At 41.2% G+C, this 26162-nt stretch overlaps 1 protein-coding gene across 1 annotated transcript in view; it reads left to right on the top strand.

Moving 5' to 3' along the window:
* LOC125462655 (uncharacterized) overlaps positions 1-26162 on the top strand; it is a 49208-nt gene that overhangs the window by 5761 nt on the left and 17285 nt on the right. The window contains exons 2-8 of the mRNA XM_059653209.1: positions 2363-2674; positions 5311-5634; positions 7134-7445; positions 8739-8817; positions 11230-11318; positions 13934-13980; positions 15460-15744. Of these exons, the coding sequence (XP_059509192.1) occupies positions 2363-2674; positions 5311-5634; positions 7134-7445; positions 8739-8817; positions 11230-11318; positions 13934-13980; positions 15460-15744 (1448 nt within the window). The remainder of the gene's footprint in view (positions 1-2362; positions 2675-5310; positions 5635-7133; positions 7446-8738; positions 8818-11229; positions 11319-13933; positions 13981-15459; positions 15745-26162) is intronic.

The following is a 26162-nucleotide window of genomic DNA, read 5'->3' as shown; positions in this document are numbered from 1 at the left end:
GAGATGTCTACTACAAAAAAATTCCAAGTGGAATTGTAAAATTCCAAGACCTACGTTCCATGGCTAACTGAAGAAGTTAAGCAAAGCATCGACCTTAAGGAAAAAGAATATTGTTACATTAACTTGAATGGCAAGTCAGATGACCTGTCAGAATACCAAGAACATCAAGAATGACAAAAAGATTAATCAGGACAAATAAATAAACATGAGACCAAGCTGGTACAAACAGATAGCAAAAGTTTCCAAAACTATTTTGAAAGGAAAAGATAAACAAATTGAGCATTGGTCCTCTACAGAGTGAGACTGCAGAGTTAATACTACATTGGTGCCCTGAGCTCACCTTTTGAAACTATCAGCAAAGTCAAATCTCAGAAAGAAATCGGATTCCAAACTGCGAGAGACAGGCTAGAAAATTAGAAAAAAATTTAAGCTGTCAGCTTTGTGAATATTCATGTAAAACTGTCAAACTGTTCACAGGAAAGAAAGAAGGAGTAATCATTGAAGAAAGATGAAAGAACATCAATGTTTTATGCAAAGGGATAATTTCTCTGAATTTGAATAATTGTAAATTGATATTGTTGGGAAACAGTTGGAAACTTTGTTTTGTTGTGTGTTTTAAAATTCTTCTAAACTGTTTACCTGTATAGATTGCCGTGTTTTTTAATTTCGTTTTTTTGAACCTTCTGCGACTACCTTTCAACGACTAAACACTGCATGAACGAAATTAAAAGACACGGCAATCTATACAGGTAAACAGTTTAGAAGAATTTTAAAACACACAACAAAACAAAGTTTCCAACTGTTTCCCAACAATATCAATTTACAATTATTCAAATTCAGAGAAATTATCCCTTTGCATAAAATATTGATGTTCTTTCATCTTTCTTCAATGATTACTCCTTCTTTCTTTCCTGTGAACAGTTTGACAGTTTTACATGAATATTCACAAAGCTGACAGCTTAAATTTTTTTCTAATTTTCTAGCCTGTCTCTCGCAATTTGGAATGTTTACAATCTACCATTCTGCTGAGGTAAATTGTTTAGCGACTGCTCTGAAAAATAACGTTCCAGGAGAGAAAATATACTTGCATCTAAACCCAGCAATGACATCACAGAACTGAGCAAAGACTTTTCAGTCTGAGTTTTGCAAACTAAAATCAACGTTAATCTGAACTGAAAGCAAGTGAATTATCAAAGGAACTGTGGATGCTGTAAATCAGGAACAAAAACAAAGTTGCTGGAAAAGCTCAGCAGGCCTGGCAGCATCTATGAAAGAAAAAAAGCTGAGTTAACCTTCTGGACCCTGAAACTTTAACTCTGTTTCTTTCTTTCATAGATTCTGCCAGACCTGCAGGGCTTTTCCAGCAGCTTTGTTTTAGTCGCCAGCTAATTATCGTCAATGTTTATAAACCTGTCATGAAGCAGCACAGGATAAACACTTTTCTAATGACATACAACTTAGGGTTTGAATGCACTTGCTATCTAACTAAGGCCAGTGTAAGGTCAGAGTTTCACAGGGATTCCTACTTTCATTTTATTTTAAAGACAAACTTTCACAGAAGTATCCAAAAGGAATATATAACTATTTTGAAATTAATAATCCAAAACTGATGTCAATTTCATGGGACTGTTTTGATTTCTGACCTCCAAAACTGATGTTCATATCACATAGCGTCCTGGCATGGAACTACATCATTGTTCCTTTCCTGTCACCAAGTCAAACTCCTGGAGCAGCTGAGTATTATTTAAGTTTATACACATGCAGAAATCTGAGGTGCAGAGGGATCGAGGTGTTCTAGTGCATGAGTCACATGAAGTTAGAATGCAAGTATCAACATGTGATGAAGAAAGCTATTACAATGCTATCCTATATTATAAGAGGAACTGAATATAACAGTGAGGACATTGTGCTTCAGCGTTGCAGGACATTGGGGAGGTTAGATCTCAAAACCATTTCCTGGTAAGTCCCTCAGGGGACACTATTTTACAACTAGGCGTCATCTTTTAAAGACAGAGATGGGAAGAAATGGGAACAGTCTGCCATGGATGGTGGTGCAGGGTGGTAGATATTTGTGAGACAAAAATCAAAGGTTATCAGTATAAATGGGGAATGTGAATTTCGGAACACAAACAGATCGACCATGAACTTCTGCATGGCAAATAGCTTCAAGGGCTGGATGTCCCACTGCTGCTTTACTGTTCCAGATTGTAATTCCTAATTTATATGGTCATAAGTTTGTAACAGATACAGCGCAGAGTTTCTCTGTGTAGAGGGGTAAAACTTATTAGGATGTATTTATTTGTAATAAGAACCTAATTCTAATTCAATTTCTGAAACATCACCTCCCCCGTTTCATTACCAGCTGTGTGGTCAAAGGAGAAAGTAACAGGAATTGTGGGAAGATCAATCACAATAGATTGTAACTACAACACAAGGCTCAAGGACAACATGAAATACTGGTGTCAAGGCAGGACCATGCACTGCTCATATTTGGTGAGAACGACTGATCCTGGTGGACAGCAAGGAAGAATGTCAATCAAAGATAACAAGACACAAGGAGTATTTGTTGTTACCATGGAGGGTCTTCGCATGGAAGATGCAGGATGGTACAGCTGTGGTATTGGTAGATGGCTTAGAGATGAATTAACTGCTGTGAAGCTCGAAGTATTTTACGGTATAGTTTTGATCGATTGCCTTTATTAATCTCTAATGAAGTGACCAATTGGTGCTTTGCCTGAGAGAAACCATGAATTCTCCAATATCCCAAGGTGCTACAGCAATGCTTATTTGTAAAAACATAGGACCAGGAGGAGGCCATTCGACTTATTGAACATGCCTCATTATTTAATAGAATCATGGCTGATCAAACACTGCAATTTGGTTAAACCAAATTATCCTCTCAACTCTTCACACAATTAATAATCAAAAATTTATCAACTTCCACGTTAAATTTCCAAAAAATGTCTGGTAAATCATTGATGTACTCTTCTATGGTAATAATAACTTTCCTGAGATAAGTTTATTGAAACTGCAGAAAATACTCCAGGTGCAGTATATCCATGATCCAACACAACAAGCAAAGCAAGGTTTCTCAATTCCTGCACTGAAATTCTCTTGTAATAAAGGTTAATATTCCATTAGCCTTCCTAACATCTTAATGCACCTGCATGATTGCCTCAGTATCTTACTGACAAGGACACCCAAAACTTTTTGCACATCTACATTTTCCAACATCTCAACATTTACAAACTATTCTGCTCATTTGTTCTTCCCACAAAGTGGTAGCCTCACATTTATCCACATTATATTCCATTGACCGAACTCTTGCCCAATCATTAAACCTGTCGAAATTCTCCTGGAGATGTTCAGCACCTTCCTCATAACACATAATTCTCATTTGTTTGCATTGTCTGAAAGTTAGGAAATGTTAAATTTAGTCTCCATGTCAAAATCATTGATATATATTGAAAAAAGCTGGGACTCAAATACAGATCCTTATAGTACCCCATCAGTCACAACCTGCGAGTATGAGAATGCTCAATTTATTCATAATTTCTATTTTCTGACTACTCACCAATCATCAATCCATTTCATTGTATTACTTCTGATACCATGTCCTTCAACTTTGCAAACCAAACTCCTTTGGGATCATCTTTAAAAGCCTTCTCAAAATCCAAATGCACTCCATCCATTAACTTCCCTTTGTCAAGTTTATGGTAATAACCTGATGAAGCTCCAACAAGTTGGTAAAACACAATTGTCCATTCACAAATCCATGCTGACTGTACACCATCAAACTGTTTTTTATTCAAATTACTGTTTGTCACATGTTTTATGATAAAGTCTACTATTTCCCTTCCTGCTGAAGTAAGGTTGATGGATCAATAGTTCCCTATTTTCCTCCTTTCCCCTTCCATAAGTAGTGGGGTGACATTTGCAAGCTTCTCCTCTGCAGAAATAATTCCAGATTATCTGGAGATTTGGACGATAATTACTGATGCACCATCTATCTCTATTGACAAGTTTGTTGACATTTTAGAGTGCAGCCTGTCAGGTCTTGGGGATTTATCACCTTCCATTAATTTCTCCAGCACAATGTTCTCAGTGCTAACTTGCTTCAATTCCTCATTCTCCCTTCACACTTGGATCTCTATTTTAAGTTATTTTCTTGCATTTTCCTCAGCAAAAATCATCACAAATTACTCATTTAGCTCCATTGCTATTTCTCCATTTCCTCATATACATTCCCCCAATGCTGCTTTTCACAGATCCATGTTTGTCATTGTCAAGTTATTTATTTATATATTCCTAAAGAAGCTTAAAATTTTATTTTTTTTGTTAGGTTGCATTTGTATTCTATTCTGGTCTCTTCAGTTTTAAGGTCCTGCTTTCTTGTATGACTAAAAAAAAACAGTCCTCAGATTTCTATCAATTTTGGCCACTTTATGAGCCTTGTGTTCTGATCCCGGAAGTGCTTCACATCCTTTTATCAGCTGTGGTTAATTTATATCGTTTTTGAGTAAAATATGTTGTTGCTGCAAGCCATGAAATAGACTTTAAAGACTCTCCATGAGTAATATACTGACCTGCCCTTCAATGTATTTTCCCAATCCAGCTCAACCAATTTGTGCCTCTCTCCTTCATAATTTTCCCAATTCCATCTTGCTTCAGATGGAAATACCTTATTCCCAGACATAATGTATAATTCAGTCATATTCTGATCATTCATCCCTAAAAGTTCTTTACAACAAGGTCATTAAATAGCTCTTTTACATTACATTACAGTATATCCAAAATCCTCTAGTCAGATCTTCAACATGCTGATCTTCAAAACCAATATGGTCACAGTAGCCTGCAGAATGTCACAAGTTTTGGGATCAACACAGCAGTTCTCAGAATTTCTGGAAGCCAGCCAGTCTTGCCAACATCTATTTTAGAGCAATATAGTGTTACGCATGCGAAGAGGACATTTGTCCCATCATGTCCATGCTGGTCAACAAGCATCTAAATATGATGGCCCCATGTTCCAGCACCTTACCCATCTTCCTATATGGTCTGGCATTTCAAGAGATCACCTCAAACAGATTCTGAAAGTATTTTGCAACATCACAATCTGTGTGTGAGGGAGTCCCATGGGAGGGGAAGTGTCTTAATCACTCAATTAATGCAACACTTAGCTGAAACTGGAATGCAACTGTAGAGATTCCAACATGAAAAGACTTGGATGAAAGATAGAAATGCTAAAATTTGCAGAATATTTAGCTTTTGAATTCTCAGTCAGTGTCTGATAATTTGCTTCTTTCCCCACAGATCCCGTTTCTCTTCCTGTCATTCGGTTTTTATCACCATCAAATATCTCATGTTTTGAACACTCAGTTTGTATCTCCTGTGAGTCTGCCCAGGGATCCCTTCCCATTCGATACACATGGTATGAAAAGACCACTTCTGAAGATTCAATGATTTCTGAGAACAATAAAGTGGATCTACATTGTCAATTATTCAAACTGCAACATCATCAATATTACTGCACAGCATCTAATACTCAGGGAGAAAAATACAGTGAAATGGTTAATGTGTCAGTCATCCATAGATCAGAGAGCAACTGCAGTTATTTGGCACAAATTGGGAGCCATGGTAAGCATTACTTGGAGCTTCAAGAACCTCAGCTTTTTTTTCATTCATATCTGCATTAATTTACTACTACTTCTCCTTTCCCTTGTGGATCCCTTTTTGCCAGATCAAATGTGTTTATGTTGTCAAAGGAGTCCATTTAAAGGAGCTTTCTTGAGCTAACAAGAGGTGAGTTTGTTACTTACTGAACACAAGAAATATTAATAATGGAAGGGAGAGACATTGGGAGTGAAGTTCTCTTTTGACTCCTATCTATATGTATAAACAAAAGTGGTAGCCTTAAAAAAATCATTTCTGTGAGTCATGATCATAGTCTGAGATAACTTCTAAGGCAAACACATTTCACTTTATTGCTTATTTCTCCCTTTAGGTCAACCTGTTGAAGTTTCCTTAACAAACACTAGGTACAACATTCTAATCTCTCTCTCCAAATGTCCACTGAATTCACATCTGTGATAATTTTGGCTTGATCAATTCCCTTTCAAAAAACACACATAGTAAGTAAAATCTGATGTGCCCATAGGTGACATGAGATTATGATTCATGGTCATGGTGCCCTGCCACTTTAACCTCTCATCAAGGAACTTGCAAAAGCCTGTCAGAGGCCATTGGTCCTGGGTCTGCTGGTTTGTGACCCGTCCAGCTTGTACAGATTCCATCTTCATAGAATTGTACCCAATGCCTCCAGAGTCTAAATCCCTCTCTCCCCACAGTCAGGTGCTGAGCCACTCCTGGTGCCATGGATTTGGCTGTCTCTGCATTCCCCTGAGAACACATCTCCCCACAGCAGTATCCAAAAAGAGAAAATCTATTAGAAAGGGAGACAACTTTCTATATTTCAGTCCTCCCTGCCTAGAGTTTTCTCTCTCAGTCTCTCATTCCCTCTCCATGAGTGCACTCTTTACCTGCTGAGTGATGACATCACTGGATGTGCTATCCATGAGGATCTCTCCCTTTGGGTCCTTCACAATGATTCCAGATCACTGATGGCTACATCCAACGCTGCACCAACATATCTAACTGCCCTCGAACTTCACTCAAAGCTCCCTCTGCAGTACACAAGCAGCTCTGTTACTTTGTCTTTACTACTGCATTACTAAACATCAGTACTTTGAAGGAGTCTAGTCTCTGTCTCCTTCAAAATTCAGTGATCTTCAGTACCCAATTTGTATTCTTTGAAAATGCTCTTCAGTGACCCTAAAACTGTACTAAGTGAAAATCCTACAAAAAGCCCCACTTTGGGCCTATTTTACACAAATCCTGTGGTTGGCCCAAATGGAATGTCACCACAAAGCTACTCTTCAACTGAGTATACACTGAACGTTACATGTCTCAGGGAATGCTGGTCTCCTTGTTCAAATGAGATGGACAAGAAGTTGATTTCATCACAAGCCGTATGATGCAATGGACAGATTCCTCTGTGTTCAGTGGCAACTCACATTAAATGTATCTGATCATATTGAGAAGTTCATTTCTGTTTGATTAATTAATTGTCTTTTCAGGTTCAACTGTAGTGCCAGCAAAAAATAAAGTAACAGGCGTTTTGGGAAGAGCTATCACAATCGATTGTCACTATGACAAATGGTCACAATTATATGTGAAATTTTGGAGTCGCCAGTGCTCTGTTTTAGTAAAATCAAATGACCATCATGGACAGCGAGGAAGGATATCTATCATCGATAACAAGACACAAAATATGTTTTCTGTTACAATGGAGGATCTTCACTCAGAAGATGCAGGATGGTACAGCTGTGGTATTGAACAATCTGGCCACATTTCAGTGTCTACTGAAATTGAGCTACAAGTATCTCACGGTACATGCCTCAGTGGTATCATTAATTATTCTCTTTTAAGATGTTTTATTGATGTTTTATCCATGAGAGAACATGACAGTTCCATTATCCTAGATAACAAAGTGTGAAGCTGGATGAACACAGCAGGCCAAGCAACATCTCAGGAGCACAAAAGCTGACGTTTCGGGCCTAGACACTTCATCAGAGAGGGGGATGGAGTGAGGGTTCTGGAATAAATAGGGAGAGAGGGGGAGGCGGACCGAAGATGGAGAGAAAAGAAGAGATTCCCTGAGGTTGGTCCGGAGGAAGGAGGGTAACTTCTTCAGGTTATCCCTCGAAGAGGCTTCGCAGTGGGGTTAAAATTGTATCAGTGATAATGGGAACTATAGATGCTGGAGAATCCAAGATAATAAAGTGTGAAGCTGGATGGACACAGCAGGCCAAGCAGCATCTCAGGAGCACAAAAGCTGACGTTTCGGGCCTAGACCCTTCATCAGAGAGGGGGATGGGGTGAGGGTTCTGGAATAAATAGGGAGAGAGGGGGAGGCGGGGTCTAGGCCCGAAACGTCAGCTTTTGTGCTCCTGAGATGCTGCTTGGCCTGCTGTGTTCATCCAGCTTCACACTTTATTATCTTGGATTCTACAGCATCTGCAGTTCCCATTATCACAGTTCCATTATCCTGATGGCTGATTGCAATGAAGGGGTTTCCAATGGGAGGGCAAGTTAACACTTTGTTAAAAGAATTGGAACTTTGAGACCAAAACAAATGATCTAAAAACATTAGATTTGATTAATTGGAATGCTGTCATTCTTATCCTCCTTGCCTTTCACCTGCTAAATTCCAGTTTCTTATTTTTTATTGAATTCAAATTCCACCATCTGCATTTCAGGTTTCAAACCCAGGCCCCCAGTTGCTGGGTCTCTAGAATAATAGTCTAGTGATAATGCCACGTGGTCGTTGCCTGCCCAAGTGATGAGTAGGGCCAGTTCTCTGGCTAGAATTATATGTTTGCACAGGACACAAAAGGAATGTAAGGATTGGAGTCGATTAACAAGATCAATTGGTAATGCTGTGCTACCATCTGTGAGATATGGAATACAATTAGAAACTACCATGAAAGATTAGTCACTGACAATTCGGAGTGGGATTGCCCTGCTAGTGGGGGCATGGGGATTTCACACAGATTATGCCTTCTAAACCCATTTGTTCAGCCAGATATTTTCCCCCAAAGGTTCTATTTGACAGTGGTCCTCTTATGGTTAGCTACAGTCAAAATGAGGTTAATCTGAAAGTTATTTATTTGTTTCAACAGGAGCTGATTACTGTTGTGGAATTTCAACAGTACCGGTGACAACTTCAAGTTCAAAAGATGAGTCTCAACTTGGTATAAGGTGCAATTATCTCATCATTAGTGTTAGGCAGCTTCCATGCAAGGGATTAAATCCTCTTGAACAATGTTTTGACTTTTTTTCATTCATTTTGTGGGATGCGGGTGTTGCTGGCTGGCCAGATTTATTGCCCGTCCTTAGTTGCCATTGAGAAGGTGGTGGTGAGCTGCTTTCTTGAGCTGAAGGAGCCCACCTGCTGTGAGTTCACGCACAATTCCATTGTGGACAGAATTCCAGGACTTGGACCCAATGAGAGTGGGGAAACGGTGATGTACTTCCAAGTCAGGATGGTGAGTGGCTTGGAGGGGAACTTGAAGGTGGTGGTGTTCCCATATGGGTTTGGAAGGTGCTGTCTGAGGATCTTTGGGGAATTTCTGCATTGCATCTTGCAGATAGTGCACACTGCTGCTACTGAGCATCAGTGGTGGAGGGAGCGGATACTCGTGGACACATTGCCAATCAAGTGGAATCAATTCAGGATAGAAACCATTCACTATATCATGACATAGCTCTTGGAATGGAAATGGAGCTGGATTGACATCAGGTTGTAACATTAGCTGTTTTAACAAAATATGCTGTTTTTGTTAGATGGAAATAAGAACAAGGGTTAATACACTCTCAATTTGCTGGCCCTCAAATCCATTATCTATCACAATTGCTTCACAACTACATTCATCCCATTTCATGACATTTGTGAATGTCACATTTACCTTGCACTTTTCTGTCCTGGCGTGGCACCATTGAAAAAGTTGTTTCTCTATGAGTGAAAATAGAGAATTGCATTAACAAATCGTTTCAGTTTAAAATCACTTGGGAGGAACATCTTGCGACTTTGGTTAAGTTTGCAGAGAAGAGGCCTTCTTCTTAATGCTGGTCCCAATGTGATGTTAAATACTGGGTACAGTGCAGTGTAGAATCATAGATGGAGTCAGAGAGTCACACAACACAGAAACAGACATTTCTGTCCAATTTGGACAAAACATCCCAATCTGACCTAGTTCCATTTGCCTGCATTTGGCCCATATTCCCTTCCTATTCTTTACCTATCCAATGCCTTTTCAATGTTGTAATAGTGCCCTCCTCCACCAAAGAGGTCAAAATATATTATCAATGCAGAATGGTGTATTGTTGAGAGAAGGTGTGTTCATTTAATGTTATTTGTTATGTCGTTTTGGCTGGTGCAAGACATTAGGTAATTATGAAGTAATGGTGTCAAGATTTTCTACATAGATCCTCCAGGTATTGACGTTGTCATAGTATGTCTACAGGCAGGGCGTTGTTAAAGGCGAGACGGTTCAGAAAAGATTTCCAAGGATGTTGCTGGGACTGGAGGGCTTGAGCTATAGGGACAGGCTGAATAGGCTGGGGCTATTTTCCCTACAGCGTCAGAGGCTGAGGAGTGACCTTGTAGAGGTTTATAAAATTATGTGGGGCATGGGCAGGTTGAATAGCTGAGATCTATTTCCTTGAGTGGGTGAATCCAAAGCTAGAGGGCAAAGGTTTAAGGTGAGAGAGGGAAAATTTAAGAAGGGCTTAAGAGGCAACCTTTTTGAGCAGAGGGTGGTGTGTTTGTGGAATGAACTGCATAAGGAACTGATGGAGGCTGGTACAATTCCAAAATTTAAAAAGTATCTGGACAGATATATGAATAAGAAGATTTTAAAGCGAGATGGGCCAAATGCTGGCAAATGGAATTAGGTCAGATTGAAAAGTCTGGTCAGCCCAGATCTGTTGACTGAAGGATCTGTTTCTGTGCCCTAGACCTCAATGACTTTATCTGTGACGTTATACCCCTGAGATGGTGTGTCCTATATTCAGTCAGCCAGTGGTGGAACAACTGGGTGTTCATCTGATGACAGCTGGACATTGTGTCATGTTAAGTCAATTCTTGAAAGATATCTTATTTGCAATGTACACGCTCATTTTGCACACTACACTCCCCATCTCCATGCTCATTGCCCAGGCTGCTGGCAATAAGCCTCAGAAATTGTAGTCTGACATAAACATTGGAATTGAACCAGTGAATTTACAGTGGTGGTAACAGAGTTAAAAGAAACAAAATATCAAACAAAACTAGAATAAGAAGAGAAATAGAGAGTGTTGGACGCACACAGCAAGTCAGGCCTTACTTTTGGAGAAAACAGACGAGGGTCTCCCCCAGATGTGTGGCCAATATTTATTTGGTCATGTCTCATTGCTGCTTCTGAGATTTTTCTCCACAGAAATCAGGTGCTTAATTTCCTGTTTCTGACACTGACAAATATTCAACAGTACTTTCTTGACTGTAAAGTGCTTAGAGCCACTCAAAGATCATGGGAGGCGCTATATAAATGTTAAAACTTCCTTCCTTTAAACAAGTGCCCAAGAGCCAACAGTGAACAGTGAACTGACCCTTTGCTATTCTCTATATCGCAGTCCAGTTTACATTGTGGTCGCTGTACTGGGGACCATGCTCATTGTTTTTGCTGTTTTGCTGCTTTTGTACCTGAAGCAAGTCAACAAGGGTGAGTTTCAATTTCTCCTCAATCATTTCATAGTCTGTCAATAGCTTGCTGCAGATTAAAAAGAGATTGCAGTTCATTGTAATTACCAAATGTTAGTTAACAAACCATCATAACTTGTTGAATATTCTGATCCACATGGATTAAACATAATACTAATGTATCAGAGATAATGGGAACTGCAGATGCTGGAGAATCCGAGATAACAAAGTATGGAGCTGGATGAACACAGCAGGTCAAGCAGCACCTTAGGAGCACAAAAACTGATGTTTCGGACCTAGACACTTCATCAGAAAAGGGGGACAGGGTGAGGGTTCTGAAAAGAATAGGGAGAGAGGGGGAGGCGGATTGAAGATGGATAGAGGAGAAGATAGGCGGAGAGGAGACAGACAAGTTAAAGAGGTGGGGATGGAGCCTGTAAAGGTGAGTGTAGATGGGGAGATAGGGAGGGGATAGGTCAGTCTGGGGAGGACAGACAGATGAAGGGGGTGGGATGGGGTTAGTAGGTAGGAAATGGAGGTGTGGCTTGAGGTGGGAGGAGGGGATGGGTGAGAGGAAGAACAGGTTAGGGAGGCGGGGATGAGCTGGACTGGTTTTGGAGCGCAGTGGGGAGAATGCTTTGAGCTGACTACAGGTGGATTCTGGTGGAAGTAGCAATCAACGTTGGTTTAGAATGTCAGAAGTGAATGGGGGAAGGGTTGAGGTCATACTGACATTTAGATAGATCTTTATTTTTCATATTTTTTAACAAATGAACATTGCAATTGCAAGTACTGAGGACTTAGTAAGTTGAATTTCTTCCAGTTGATCCAATGGTAATCAGTTGCAGTCAAATTCAGGAGCAGTACTTCCACTTTTAGGGATTTAGCTTCAGAGTCAGTTGATCAATATTGAAATCCTGACTGACTGCCGAATTTGGTTCTAGATTCTCTTTAGGATCTTGTCAGGTTAAAACATCCGTGGGAAGAAAGCAGAGTTTACATTTTGAACTCAGTGTCTCGGGCCTGCTGAGTTTCTCCAGTAACATCTTTTTTTTTCCAGATCTCCAGCATTCACAGTTCTTCGTTTTCTAAAATCTAATGAGGTCTAGTTTTCTGCAAGGTAGATGTCTGCTAAAACCAAGTTGATTCTTTATCTATTATTTTTGTTTATTTAAGGGGAAATCTTTCAGCAAGTGGTCTCTTTTCTATGACTGCCTAAATTCCCTGACTTCCCAAAAATCTATTCGTCTCCGCTTTCAATATATCTAGTGTTCAAGGCTGCCTGGGTAGAAGCTTCTGAAATTTCAGTGACTTTTATGTGAACACATTTCTTCCAATCTCAGTCCCAATTTGGCCCACCCTTTTTGCTGATTCTGTGACATTGGATCCAGAATCCCCAGCCGAAGAAAACATTTTCCCGACATGTTTCCTGTCAAGTGTGATACAATGGCTCAGTTTTTAGCACAGCTCCCTCACAGCAGTAGGGACCCAGGATCAATTCCACTCTCGGGTTACTGTGTAGAATTTGCATGTTCTGGTCATCTGCATGGGTTTTTTTTTCGGGTGCTCCAGTTTCCTCCTACAGTCCAAAGATGTTGGACATGTTCAACTGACCATGCTAAATTGACCAGGAATGTGCAGGTTAAATGGGTTAGCCATGGGAAATTCAGGGTTACAGCGATACAGTAGGGTGTGTGGGTCTGGGTGGGGTGATGTTCAGAGGGTCAGTGTGGTCTCAATAGACTGAATGGCCTGCTTTCACACTGCAGGAATTCTATTATTCAAAGTGCCTTCAGAATTTTAGACATTTTCATGGCATTACTCGTCAATCAACTAAACTCTGGAGAATACGCACTTATTCTACTCAAGCCCTCCTTGTAAAACAATTTCCATCCAGTGTAGTGAATGCGAGAACAAGTGGGTCCTTTGAGGAGACCAATGCTACAATCAGCACTGCCTCTATGTAAACACTACTTCCTTATTTTTACATTAATCACTCTGTAACAAAATATAGAGTATTACTTGCCTTGACGTGGCTGTGAATTGGAGGACATGTAGTGCAATAATAGCATTGCTGCCTCTGTACCAGTATTCTTGGGTTCAAGTCTCAATCTAAGACTTGATAGAAGGGAAGTGTGTTCATAATGCAGCAGCCAAACAGGTGAAGTGTCAGCTTGTAAACCCTTCCAACATTTCCAACACGTGCTAACTCTGGGGGCGATTCCTATTGAGTAACGTGAAGGAAAGAAATTGGAGCATCTACCATCATGACCCACAGCTGCCGCATACGTGTAAATGTTTATGTTGCCACAGCAACTGAGACCCACTGGATGGGACAGGGAGGGGGCGGGGAAGCAGTTGGCAGGACCAGATTGAGTTGATCCCTGTCACTGGTTGGTACCAACAACATGGGGTTCAATCCCTGTCCTGGCTCAGGGCGCATTCAGAGTGTTTGCTCTTGCCCTACACATTGGGTGCAAACCATAATGCCGTGGGTCAGACCTGCCTTCGTGTGCAGAATTCAAGAACAAGAGACCAAATCAATGTAAGGCTGCAATATGTGATCAATTTAGCCATTGAGAAAACATCCTCCGTTCTGATCACAGGTATTTCAAATGCAGTGTTGTAATTTTTCAGGTAAAGATGGTGAAGGTAATAGAACAGATAATGCTTTTGAGAATCAGGTAAGGAGATCAAATAGCAATTTATTGAATAATAATTAGAAATTTACATATTGAATGAATAGCACAGAAACATTCCAATCACAACAACTGGTTCCCCCCATGACCTCTCTAACTAACCCGATCAACAGAAGCTTCTTTTTTTTTGTCCTCTTGTGTTTCTCGAGATTCTCCTTAAATATGTCTGATAGACTGAACTCGCTTCTGGCTTGGTCTAACTCTGAATATTCTAATTGATCAGTATAAAGAGCGGATGAGTTGTCTTTACAATTAAAAATGAGACTTTGTTCAGCGTTTAATCGTGACTTCAGCTTTGCTGACACCTCCCAACCTGCATTTCCATCCATTTCTGAAGAGTTCAATGTATTGACGCAAAAACATTAAAAATAACAAAAGACTATCAACACAAATCCTACTGTCCCTCAAAATGAATTTCCACTGGTCACCACTAGGGTGCACACCTTTTGTATGAATTGTATGTTGTCATCCTTCACTCGGGCTTCGTCAATCACAGAGTTCCAAATATCTCCCACCCTTTGTATACAGAGTGATTTCTAATCGCTCACCTCAATGGTCTGGCCCTAATTCTCAGACAATGGCCCAAGTTTAAAAATCCCCAACTGGTGGAAACAATTAATCCTTATCTGCCCTGTTTTGTTCTTTTAATATCCTGAAGATTTCAATCAGATCTCTCCTGACCCTTTTAAATTCGAGAGGAAACAGGCATAGTTTGTTGAGTGTATCCTCCGAATCTAACCCCAGAGGCCCAGGTAGCATTCCTGTAAACCTACATTGAGCTCCCTCCAAAGCCAATATATCCTCCCTAAGGTGTCGTGCCAGATCTGCTCACTGTATTCCCAGCAGGATCTAACTAGTGTTTTGTAAAACTGCAGCACAACTTCTGCATCGTTATCATCCAGTCCTCTGGAGATAAAGGTCAGCATTGCATTAGCTTCCTTGATTATTTTCTGTCCCTGTTCCTGACATTTTAAAGATCTATGCATTTGAAGTCTCAAGTTTCTTTGGATATCCACTATTTCTGACTTCACATCATCCAGAAAGTATCCTGACCAATCCGTTTACACCCCAAAATGGATAACCTCACACTTGATTATATTGAACTCCATTTGCCACAATGATGCCCTATCACTCAGTTTATCAATGTATCCCTTTGTAAATATATGCTGCCATCTACACTGACTGCAATACCCGCCGAACTGCCACTTCACATGCAAGTTTGGTAAGTACCTGAGCTAGAAAGGACTAGATGAATATATTGTTGGGGTTAAATGAAGACCAATGTGAACTGGTTCATGTGGATGTTAGACCAAGTTGCTTGTTCCAGCCTGAGATAACATACAAAACTTTGCAACAGTTTGTCAATTAATGAATGACAATCTGAGAGTAGATTTCCCAACTTTGCAAATCAAATCACTGTTAAGATTAATTAAAAATGAATTCAACTTTGTGTTTTTGTTTTAGCAAATGGTAGGAGCTGAAGAGAACATTGTATATGCAACTATAATGCACAGTGAAACTAGGTCAAGAGGAATACATAGTGAAGGAACTGCCCATTTTAAGAATAATGCAAATGGAGTCATGTATGCAGAACCGCAGTTTCAAAAGAAGTCGTCAGCACGGAGTGGTGAGACAAGTTACTCTGTTACCAGGGGCAATGCCAAGGTTCAAAGCCAGCTCCCAGAGAACAAGGTCGTAACTCCAAAAGGAGAGAATTTGCCAGAATCTGAAATGCCAATTTATGCAGAAGTTAAGCTCTAGGAAATCTTTCCATGTGGATTTGTGATGACCATTATTTCATTTTACTTTGGAATCTATTTCCATCCTCCATGAACCACAACCAATTTTGTCTATTTCTTCTTTCGTCTCAGTTGTTACCTCTAATTCCACTCCTATTCTCAACAGGCAGTCATCAATAAATGTATCCGTTTCTGAATTCCTTTTTTTTGGATATATGAAAGTGTCAAAGTGGTTCCAACGTTGAGAGTTGTGGTACCGTGTTCAGTTATATACCTATCATACCATGTACACAGCCCCCCATAATATAACAGCTCTCAGTAGTCAGCTTTGGCTTTTTATCAAACTCTAGCCCTTAAGATAGAATGTTATGGATTTACTTCAGGACTTTTCCGAATAACTCAGGCTAGCATTTCAATTCCCCTGAGGGAATGTCACCTCTTAGGTGAACTCGGATCTCTGTCTGAGTTCCAAAATGTTCAATATATTCAAAAGTATGAACAGTGGTGGGAAAGGGAAAGTAGCTTAAAATCTTGTTGGATTAAGACTTTGGTAGGTCTCCTCACTCTCTTAGTAACTATGTCTATTTTACGAACACAACGTGTGCATGATTGTAACATGAGGTAGATTACATGTTTCTGATGACATGAGCCTCTTTCCATTAAAACTCACTTGTGGGTTTCGCTTCTCACTGTCAACTCGGTTAATACCTTCCTCTGAGGGCAGATACTTCCAAAGTAAAATGCACCTGGGGCATTTTGAAAGGAGAATTAATTTATCTTTTTACTTGTGAAGACAAATCCAGAATTTTTGTTCAGACCATTTGAAGCTAACTTCTGTAATTACACTGGCCTTGGAAATTGTTGGACTTGCTGATGAGGCCACCCAACAAGAGAATGGTTCCTCACAAGAGCAAAGAGCTGACTTCATGACGAGTATCACCAGCAGGACGCTACCATCAAGTGAAAAAATGTTCCTTCAATAATGTTTGTACACCAAAAAGTAATGTGGAATATGAAGTACAATGTTGGTGCATTACTAAGTGTGTAGAACATATGGCAGATCATATGAACAGCGTATTCCTTCAGCTGTTTGCAACAGGCAATATACTGGGTGGGAGTCTGTGCCAGTAAGGATAAACGTCAAAAACTAAATTCAACATCAGATATGATTCCATAATTGCACAACATTTCCTGAACAAATCTGAATGTGCAAAGAATTTCTCTGACAGCTAATTTTAAATTGTTCAGTTCCACACACAGTGTGGTGCAGTTGTGTGGATGAGAAATGACATACATAAATATACAATGCCCTATTTGCTGACAGAAAGAAAATGCAAGTGCATTGCATCTTATTTTCCTTTAAAGAAGATGTGACAGCTGTTATTTTATTAGTTTGTCAGGACAATGCATGGACCAGTCATTGTCAATTTTCTTGGTGAAGTGTTGTATCCTTTTTTTAAAAATCCAATTAGTCAATGTGTCATATCTCAACTGCTGTTTCTTAATAAATACAATAAACTTTCTGAAATTTACACACAAATGCCTGATATTCTGTGTTAAGTCGCTATTACAATAAAGCACCAAAATCTAAAAGATGGTATCAGGTATTAGAGTAGGCAATGACCAGGCAGTATTTATTTCTTGATAATTAATCCAGAAATTCAGCAAATATTTTGGCGACCCAGGTTTGGTGGAATGTGAATTTAATAAAATAAAGCTGGAATTTAAAAATCTATTAAAATCTATTTAAAAACTTGTTGTACAGTCAGGAGGGAGTTGCCCTGAATGTCCTCAACACTGAGTCTGGATGCCAGGAAGTCTCATGGCTTCAAATTAAAGATAGGAAAGGACAGCTCCTGCTGATTGCCACATACCGTCCTCCCTCGGCAGATGAACCAGTACTCTTCCATGTTGAACAGCAAGTGGAGGAAACACTGAGCTTGCCAAGGGTGCAAACTATACTCTTGGTGGGGAATTCCAATCTCCATCACCGAGAGACGCTCAGCCGCAACACTATTGATTGAGTTGGTCAGGTCCTAAAAGTCATGCCTGCTCGATTTGATCTGGGCAAATGCTGAGGGAACTGGCAAGAAGCAAAATAACATACTTTCCTTCCTTCTTACCAACCTACTGGCTGCAGATGCATTTATCCATGATAGCTTCAGTAGGAGTGAGCACAGCACTCCCTTGTGCAGCAAAGTCCCACCTTCCTGCCTCAAGAATAACCTCTATCATGGGTGGCACTATTACCATGCTAAATAGGACAGACATTGAACAGATCTAGCAAATCAAGGCTGGTCATCCATCAGGCACTGTGGGCCATCAATGGTCGCAGAATTGTATTCCAGCACAATCTGCAACCTCTTGGCCCACCATATCCTCCACTTAACCATTACCATCAAGGCAGAGGTCAACCCTGGCTCAATGGAGAGAGCATGAGGGCATGCCAGGAGCAGACCAGGCATACCGAAAAATGCGGTGTCACCTCATGAAGCTACCAAGCAGGAATTTGTACCGAATAGCACAAGCAACATGTGATAAACAGAGCTTAGCAATCTCACAAACAATGGATCAGATTTAAGCTCTGCCAGAGCCAGTCATAAATGGCAGTGGGCAATTATATACACAGTGGAGAAGGACACTCCACAAATACACCCATCTTCAATGATGGTAGAGACCAACATATCAGTGTAAAAGATATAGCTGAAAAGTTTGCAGCTATCTTCAGCCAGAAATGTTAAGCAAACGATCCATCTCAGCCTCCTACAAGGGTCCCCAACATTACAGATACAAGTCTTTAGTGAATTCAGTGCACTCAACATGACATCAAGAAACATGTATTTCCCTCGATATTGAGGAATCCTGCAGTCAATGTGCTGTAGACCCACAATGCCCTTGCGGAGAGAACTGAAGGATTTTGATGCAGTGACACTGAAGAAACAGCAATATATTTCCAAGTCAGGATGGTGAGTGGCTTGGAAGTGAACTTGTAGGTCTTGGTGTTCCTATGTATCTACAGCCCTTATTCTTTGAAATGGAAGTGATTATATGTTTGGAAGTTGCTGTCTCAGGGTCTTAGGTGAATTTCAGCAGTGTATCTTGTATATAGTACACATTACTGGTACTGAGCATTGATGGTGGAGGGAGTAAATGCTTGGATATGTGATGCCAATTAAACAGGCTTCTTTGTCCTTAATGGTGTCAAACATGCTGAGTGTTGTTACAGCTGGTGGCTGGAGGGGACTGTGGAGCGGACAGGGAGTCCCCTTGCCTGGCAATCACCTAGAAACCGATATCCATTTCAAGACAACTGACTCCCACAGCTACCTAGAATGCACCTCCTCTCACCCACCTTCCTGCAAAAATGCCACCCCCTATTCCCAATTCCTTCGCCTCCACCGCATCTGCTCCCAGGATGAGACATTCCACTCCCGAACATCTCAGATGTCCTCATTTTTCAAGGACCGCTATATCCCCCACCCGCAGTGGTCGAGAATGCCCTCGACCGTGTCTCCCGCATTTCCCGCAACTCATCCCTCACATACAGTCCCCGCAATAATAACAAAAACGGAATCCCCCTCATCCTCATGCACCACCCCACAAACCTCCGGATCCAACATATCATCCTCCGACCCTTCCGCCATCTGCAATCTGAACCCACCACCAAAGACATTTTTCCCTCCCCACCCTTATCTGCTTTCCAGAGGGACCACTCTCCCCAGGACTCCCTTGTCCGCTCCAGACTGGCCTCCAGCCCCACCACACCCGGCACTTTTTTCTGCAACTGGAGGAAGTGTTGCACCTGCCCCACACCTCCCCACTCACCCACATCCCAAGACACAAGACGACTTTCCATATCAAGCAGATGCTCACCTGTATATCTGCCAATGTGTTATACTGCATCCACTATTCCTGTTGTTGCCTCCTCTACGTCAGGGAGACCAAGCAGAGGTTTGGGGACCGCTTTGCAGAAAACCTACACTCGGTTCGCACTGAACAATTGCACCTCCTGGTCGCGATCCATTTCAACTCCCCCTCCCATTCCTTAAGCGACATGTCCATCCTGGGCCTCCTGCAGTGCCACAACGATGCTACCCGAAGGTTACAGGAACAGCAACTCATATTCCACTTGGGAACCCTGCATCCCAATGGTATCATTGTGGACTTCACAAGCTTCAAAATCTCCCCTCCCCCCACTGCATCCCAAAACCAGCCCAGTTCATCCCCTCCCCCCACTGCATCACAAAACCAGCCCAGCTTGTCCCCTCCCCACACTGCATCCCAAAACCAGCCCAGCCTGTCTCTGCTTCCCTAACCTGTTCTTCCTCTCACCCATCCCTTCCTCCCACCTCAAACCGCACCTCCATTTCCTACTTACCACCTCATCCTGCCTCCTTGACCTGTCTGTCTTCTCTGGACTGACCTATCCCCTCCCTACCTCCTCACCTATACTCTCCTCTCCGCCTATCTTCTTTTCTCTCCATCTTCGGTCCGCCTCCCCCTCTCTCCCTATTTATTCCAGTTCCTTCTCCCCATTCCCCTCTCTGATGAAGGATCTAGGCCCGAAACGTCAGCTTTTGTGCTCCTGAGATGCTGCTTGGCCTGCTGTGTTCATCCAGCTCCACACTTTGTTGTCTTGAAGACTTGCTTGGTAGAAGGTGCAAGGAGCAGTGTGTGATGATGCTGTTCTGAGTTCCTCACTCACTGAGGAGACATCTCATCATTGTAATATTGCACCAGGCTGCAGTGCCCCCCACTAATGTCCAACCAATCAAACTTGGAATCTGCAATTGTAACAACATGCGGAGTGTTACAGGACATGCTATTGAAGCTTGTTTCATCTGACATTTACCTATTGCTGTCAATCAAAAATTAAACTTTAGTTCAGTTTTGCCACTGAACTCCCTGAGCTGTGCTACTTCACTTTGCTACAATCTACTCAGATCGAAGTATAAACAGTGGGTAAAAGTTTGAAGTATGAAGCAGACCTCTTTCCTTCAAATTATGTTGTCTTTTTTCCGTCTTGCTCAGACACCGAAGTGTGAAGCAAACAATGCGATTTTTTTTGCTGAATGTCCATTCAAACTAGATGCTTTTTATCTCACTCTGTAAGACTGCAATTGATAAAACTCACACCACTTGTTTCATTGCCAGTTCTGAACAAAACCAACTGTTAGCATTGTACTTCAAATATGAGCAGCACATAAAATATTCCCCACATCATGCATAAACATTGTACAATTTCCAGTAATTCACAAAAATTAAATTAGTTTTAGATTGATGAATAATTTGAATTTTTCTATCAGATGGAATTATCAAACTCAGTGCATGACAGTTCTGTCCAGATTTTGGGCAGATGTTGGGTATGGATTGGAGATGAGTTGTACAAATGAAATATATGAAAGTATTGACTGCAGGCATTTCCTGATATACTCTCGTGTTTGAGCTGTCAGAGAAGGAGCAGCTCAGCATCAAGTAGCAATAAACTCATAAACTGCTGGTATACAATACAAATCAACAGCATCGGGAAGTGTGAAGCAAACAATATGATTCATTTTTACTGAATGTCAATTCAAATTAGTTGCTTTCGATCTCACTCAGTGAGACTGTAATTGATAAAACACATTTCATTTGTTTCATCACCAGTTCTGAACAAAGCCAACAGTTTGCATTGTACCTCAAAAATGAGAAGGCACATAAAATATTACCCACAGCATGCGCTTCAATTATCCCTGAACTTAAAAAGAGTGTTTAATTGATGTGCAATTTGAACTTTTCTCACAGAAATAATTTTCAATTTCCGTACATGAATTCTGTGTATAGATCTTCAACAGATATTGGGTATAGACTGGAGATGAAGTGTACAAATGAAACATACAACTATTGACTGCAGGCATTTCCTGATATAATCTCCTGTTTGAGTTGTCAGAGAAGAAGCAAGTCACCAAGAAAAGCAATGATACACATAAACTGTATTTGTAACTCACAGCAGCACCTCATGTGGCTGCTCTCTAACATTTGATGCCAACATGCAGTGTGTTCAAGCTCCCCTTCAGGGTTAAAATTCAACTGGTTCCCACTACCCAGTAAAGAGGGATAATGCCGTACTCTTACAGCTGAGACAGTGTCGATGAGGTGATAAATTGAGAACCTGTTTGTCCTTTGGATACATCATCATTTGTAAATGATTTTCAGATTGGAGGTTCTCCTGGTGTCCCAGCATTCGTTCCTAAATCAATGTTGCTAAGAACAATCAGATTTCTGACAGAATTACTTCAATGCTGTTGGCTGCATGCAAATTAACTTCAATATATTGCCGCATTACAACTATTTGCTTCCTTCAGCTAAGTACTTCATCGGATGTGGGGTATTTTGAGGTCTCCGAAGATCCTGTAAAGCTCTATTTGGTTCGTTAATGTCCTTTAGAGAAGGAAACATGCAGCCCTTTCCAGCTCTGGTCTACATGTGACTCCAGCAATGTGCTTGATTCTTAACTGCTCTCTTCAAAAGATCTAGAAAGCCAATCAATCAGGGGTAATTCATAATGGGCAACAAAAACTGGCTAAAAAAGAATAAACAACAAAGAATTAACAGTTTAATTATTGCACAAATGGTTCACGTAAAACCAAGCCATGTTGCCTGTGTACTCTGTGGAGATGGGGAACCTCATTTGTCTGCCTCGTGGATCCTTACAGCTCAGCCAATGGGAAATCACTGGCAGGTTATGTCTGTCGGGAGTTTTACATTATTCCTGAAAGCTCAGAAAACTGACATGTGAAACTCATGGGATATCTGGTTTGTTGTTACCAGCCCAAATCTTTCACAAAATCCGGATGTAACACGTCAACTCTCAGATTCGGGAGATAAAGTAAATGAGATCATCTATGTGTGGACCCACACGAGATTGGAGAGATATTAAATGTATATTTAGTGTTAACTTTTACTGTGGAGAAACACAAGAAGGTTAGGGAACTCGAGAAAACAAATATTGATGTCTTGCAAACGGTTCACATCGCAGAAGGGGAAGTGCTGGAGGTTGAAAAACATAAAGGCAGATAAATCTCTGGGAACTAATCAGTTCTCGGGACATTGTGGGAAGTTTAGGAAGAAATTGTGAGACCCCTAACAGAGATATTCATGTTATCGTCAGCCACAGCTGAGGTGCTACAGGACTGGAGGCTGGCTAATGTTGTGTCTTAATTTGAGAAAAGATGTATGAAGACTGGGAACTATAGACCTGTGAGTCTGGCATCAGTGGTGGGTAAGTTGTTGGAGAAGATTCTGAGCGATAGAATTTACGTGCATTTGGAGAGGGAAGGTTTAGGGATAGCACATAGGAAATCGTGCCTTACAAACTTGCTGGTGTTTTTTGGAGGACGTAAGCAAAACATAGATGGGGACAGAGCAATAATCATTGTCTACATTGACAATTTTCCCCATGTAGACAAATGAGTAAAGTTCGAATACATGGGATTCAGGATGATCCTGTCAACTGGCTGAAAATTTGGCTGACAGTGGGAGGCAGAAGGTGGTGCTGGGGGGTTGTGTTTCAGACTTGTGGCTAGTGGCCAGTGGCGTTTCACAGTGATTGGGGTAATCGATATGATTGACTTGGACGAGAGTCGAAGAGGAATGGTTTGTAAGTTTATGGATGACACCAAAATTGAGGGCATGGTCAACAATGGAGAAGGTTACCTAAGATTACGACGGGATCTTAGAACATGGAATGTAGAACATAGAACAGTACATCACAGACAGGTCCTTTGGCCCACGATGTTGAGCTGATCTTTTACCCTAAACTTAAGATCTATCTAACCTCCACCCCTAACTTATACTGTCATCAATAAGCCTTTCTAATAGCTGCTTAAATGCCCCTAATGAGGCTGACTCCCCTACCATCTCCGGCAATGCATTCCACATCCCGACCACTCTCTGAGTAAAGAACCTACCTCTGATGTCTCCCCTCTCTCTACCTCCACTCACTTTAAAACTATGCCCACTTGTGATAGCTACCCCCACCTTAGGAAAAATTCTCTGGCTGTCCATTCAATCTATAGCTTTGATCATTTTATATACCTATATCAAGTCACCTCTCATCATTTGTCATTCTTAAGAGAAAAAAACTCGCTCTCTCAACCTTTCCTCGTACGACCTCCCCTCAATTCCAGGCAACATCCTGGCAAATCTCCTCTGTACCTTTTCCAAAGCATCCACATCTTTCGTGAAATGAGGCAACCAGAGCTGGACATAATAGTCCAGATGTGGCTGAACCAGGGTTTTGTATAGCTGGAGGATAATTTCACAGCTCTTGAACTCAATCCTTCTGTTAATAAAAACTAACACACCATACGCCTTCTTAACAACTCTATCCACCTGGGTGGCAGCTTTCAGGGAACTGTGGACATGAACCCCAAGATACCTCTGCTCCTCCGCACTGCCAAGAATCTTTCCATTAACCCTATATCCTGCTTTCAAGTTTGTCCTTCCAAAATGAATCACCTCACACTTTTCAGGATTAAACTCCATCTGCCACTTCTCAGCCCAGCTCTGCATTCTATCAATGTTCCTTTGTAACCGAGAACAGCCCTCCACACCATCCACAGCTCAACCTACCTTCGTATCGTCTGCGAGCACATTAATCCATCCTTCCACTCTTGCTTTCAAATCATTTACAAAAGTCACAAATAGGAGAGGACACAGAATAGATTCTTGTGGTACATCACTCGTAACTGAGCACCATGCTGAATATTTTCCATCCACTACCACCATTTGGTCAGCCAAATCTAAATCCAATCTGCCAAATTTCCCCTGTCCCACGCTTCCTTACTTTCTGCATGAGCCTACCATGGAGAACCTTATCAAATGCCTTACACAAATCCATGTATATCACATCCTCTGCTCTATCTCATCCACATGTTTGGTCACCTCTTCAAAAATTTCAATAAGGTTTAGAGGTCATGAGTTACCCCTTACAAATCCATGCTGACTATCACGAATCAAACTGACCCTGTCCAAGAGCTCTTTCCAATAATTTGCCCACCACTGAAGTAAGAATATCTGGCCTGCAATTTCTGGGGCTATCTCTATTCCCTTTTTTGAATGACGGGAATGGGAATGACGGTTGCCTCTCTCCAAGCTTCCAGCACTGGACCCAAGGACAGTGAGGATGAAAAGATCATCGCCAAAGGCCCTGCGATCTCTTCCCTCGCTTCCCAAGGTATCCTTGGATAAATCCCAACAGGACCGGGGGACTTACCTATCTTCAACTTCCTCAAAATTTCTAGTATATCTTCCTTACTAACATCTACCTCGTCTAGCATACCAGCTTGTTTCACACTGTCCTCCCTTACAACTAGGTCCCTCTCAGTTGTGAATACTGAAGAAAAGTATTCATTAAGGACCTCTCCTATCACTTTAGGCTCTGTGCACAATCTCCCTTTACAACCTTTGAATAGCCCTACCCTTTCTCTGGTCATTCTCTTATTCCTCACGTATGTGTAAAAAGCCTTGGAGTTTTCCTTGATCCTATCTGCCAAGGTTTTCTCATGCTATACCTCTCCTAAGCCCCTTCTTCAGCTCCTTCTTGGCTAACTTGTATCCCTCTAGAGCTTTTACCGTTTCTTGATTCCTAAACCTTACAGAAGCCTCCTTCTTCCTCTTAACTAGTCGTTTGACATCTCTCGAGAACCAAGCCTCCCTCACCCGACCGCATCTTCCCTGCCTGTCAGGGACAAGCATATCGATCACACGCATTATGCATTCCTCAAACAAGCTGCACATTTCTATAGTGCTCTCCCTGCCAGCATCTGTTTCCAATTTATGCTGCCCAGTTCTTGCCCAACAGAATTATAATTATCCTTACCCCAGTTATAAACCTTACCCTGCTGTATGTTCCTATCCTTTTCCATGACTATTGTAAAAGTAACAGAGTTATGATCATTACCGCAAAAATGCTCCCAACAACAGGTCTAACGCTTGGCGCGGTTCATTGCCAAGCATCAAATCCAAAGTGGCCTCTCCTCATGTTGGTCTATCTACATACTGTGTCAGGAATTCTTCCTGAATGCACTGGACAAAATCTGCTCCATCAAAACAATTACAACTGAAAAGCTTCCATTCAATATTTGTAAAGTCGAAGTCGCCCATGACTACAATGCTGCAACTTCTGCACCTTTCCAGTATCAGCCTCCCAATCTGCTCCTCCACTTCTCTGCAACTACTAGAGAGTCTGATAAAAAAACCCCAGCAAAGTGACTGCTCCTTTCTTGTTCCTCACCTCAACCCAAACTGTCTCTGTAGACATATCATTCTCGAACTGCCTTTCAGTAGCTGCTACATTAGCCCTGACTAGCAATGCCACTCTGCTGCCTAAGTTACTATCCTCCCTCTTTCTTTTAAAGCAACTAAATCCCGGAACTTCCAACAACC

Source organism: Stegostoma tigrinum, chromosome 21 (genome assembly GCF_030684315.1).
Source record: "Stegostoma tigrinum isolate sSteTig4 chromosome 21, sSteTig4.hap1, whole genome shotgun sequence".
In the NCBI taxonomy this organism is placed as follows: Eukaryota; Metazoa; Chordata; class Chondrichthyes; order Orectolobiformes; family Stegostomatidae; genus Stegostoma; species Stegostoma tigrinum.
Note: the sequence above shows the minus strand (reverse complement) of the source record. Positions and strands in the feature narration are given on the sequence as shown.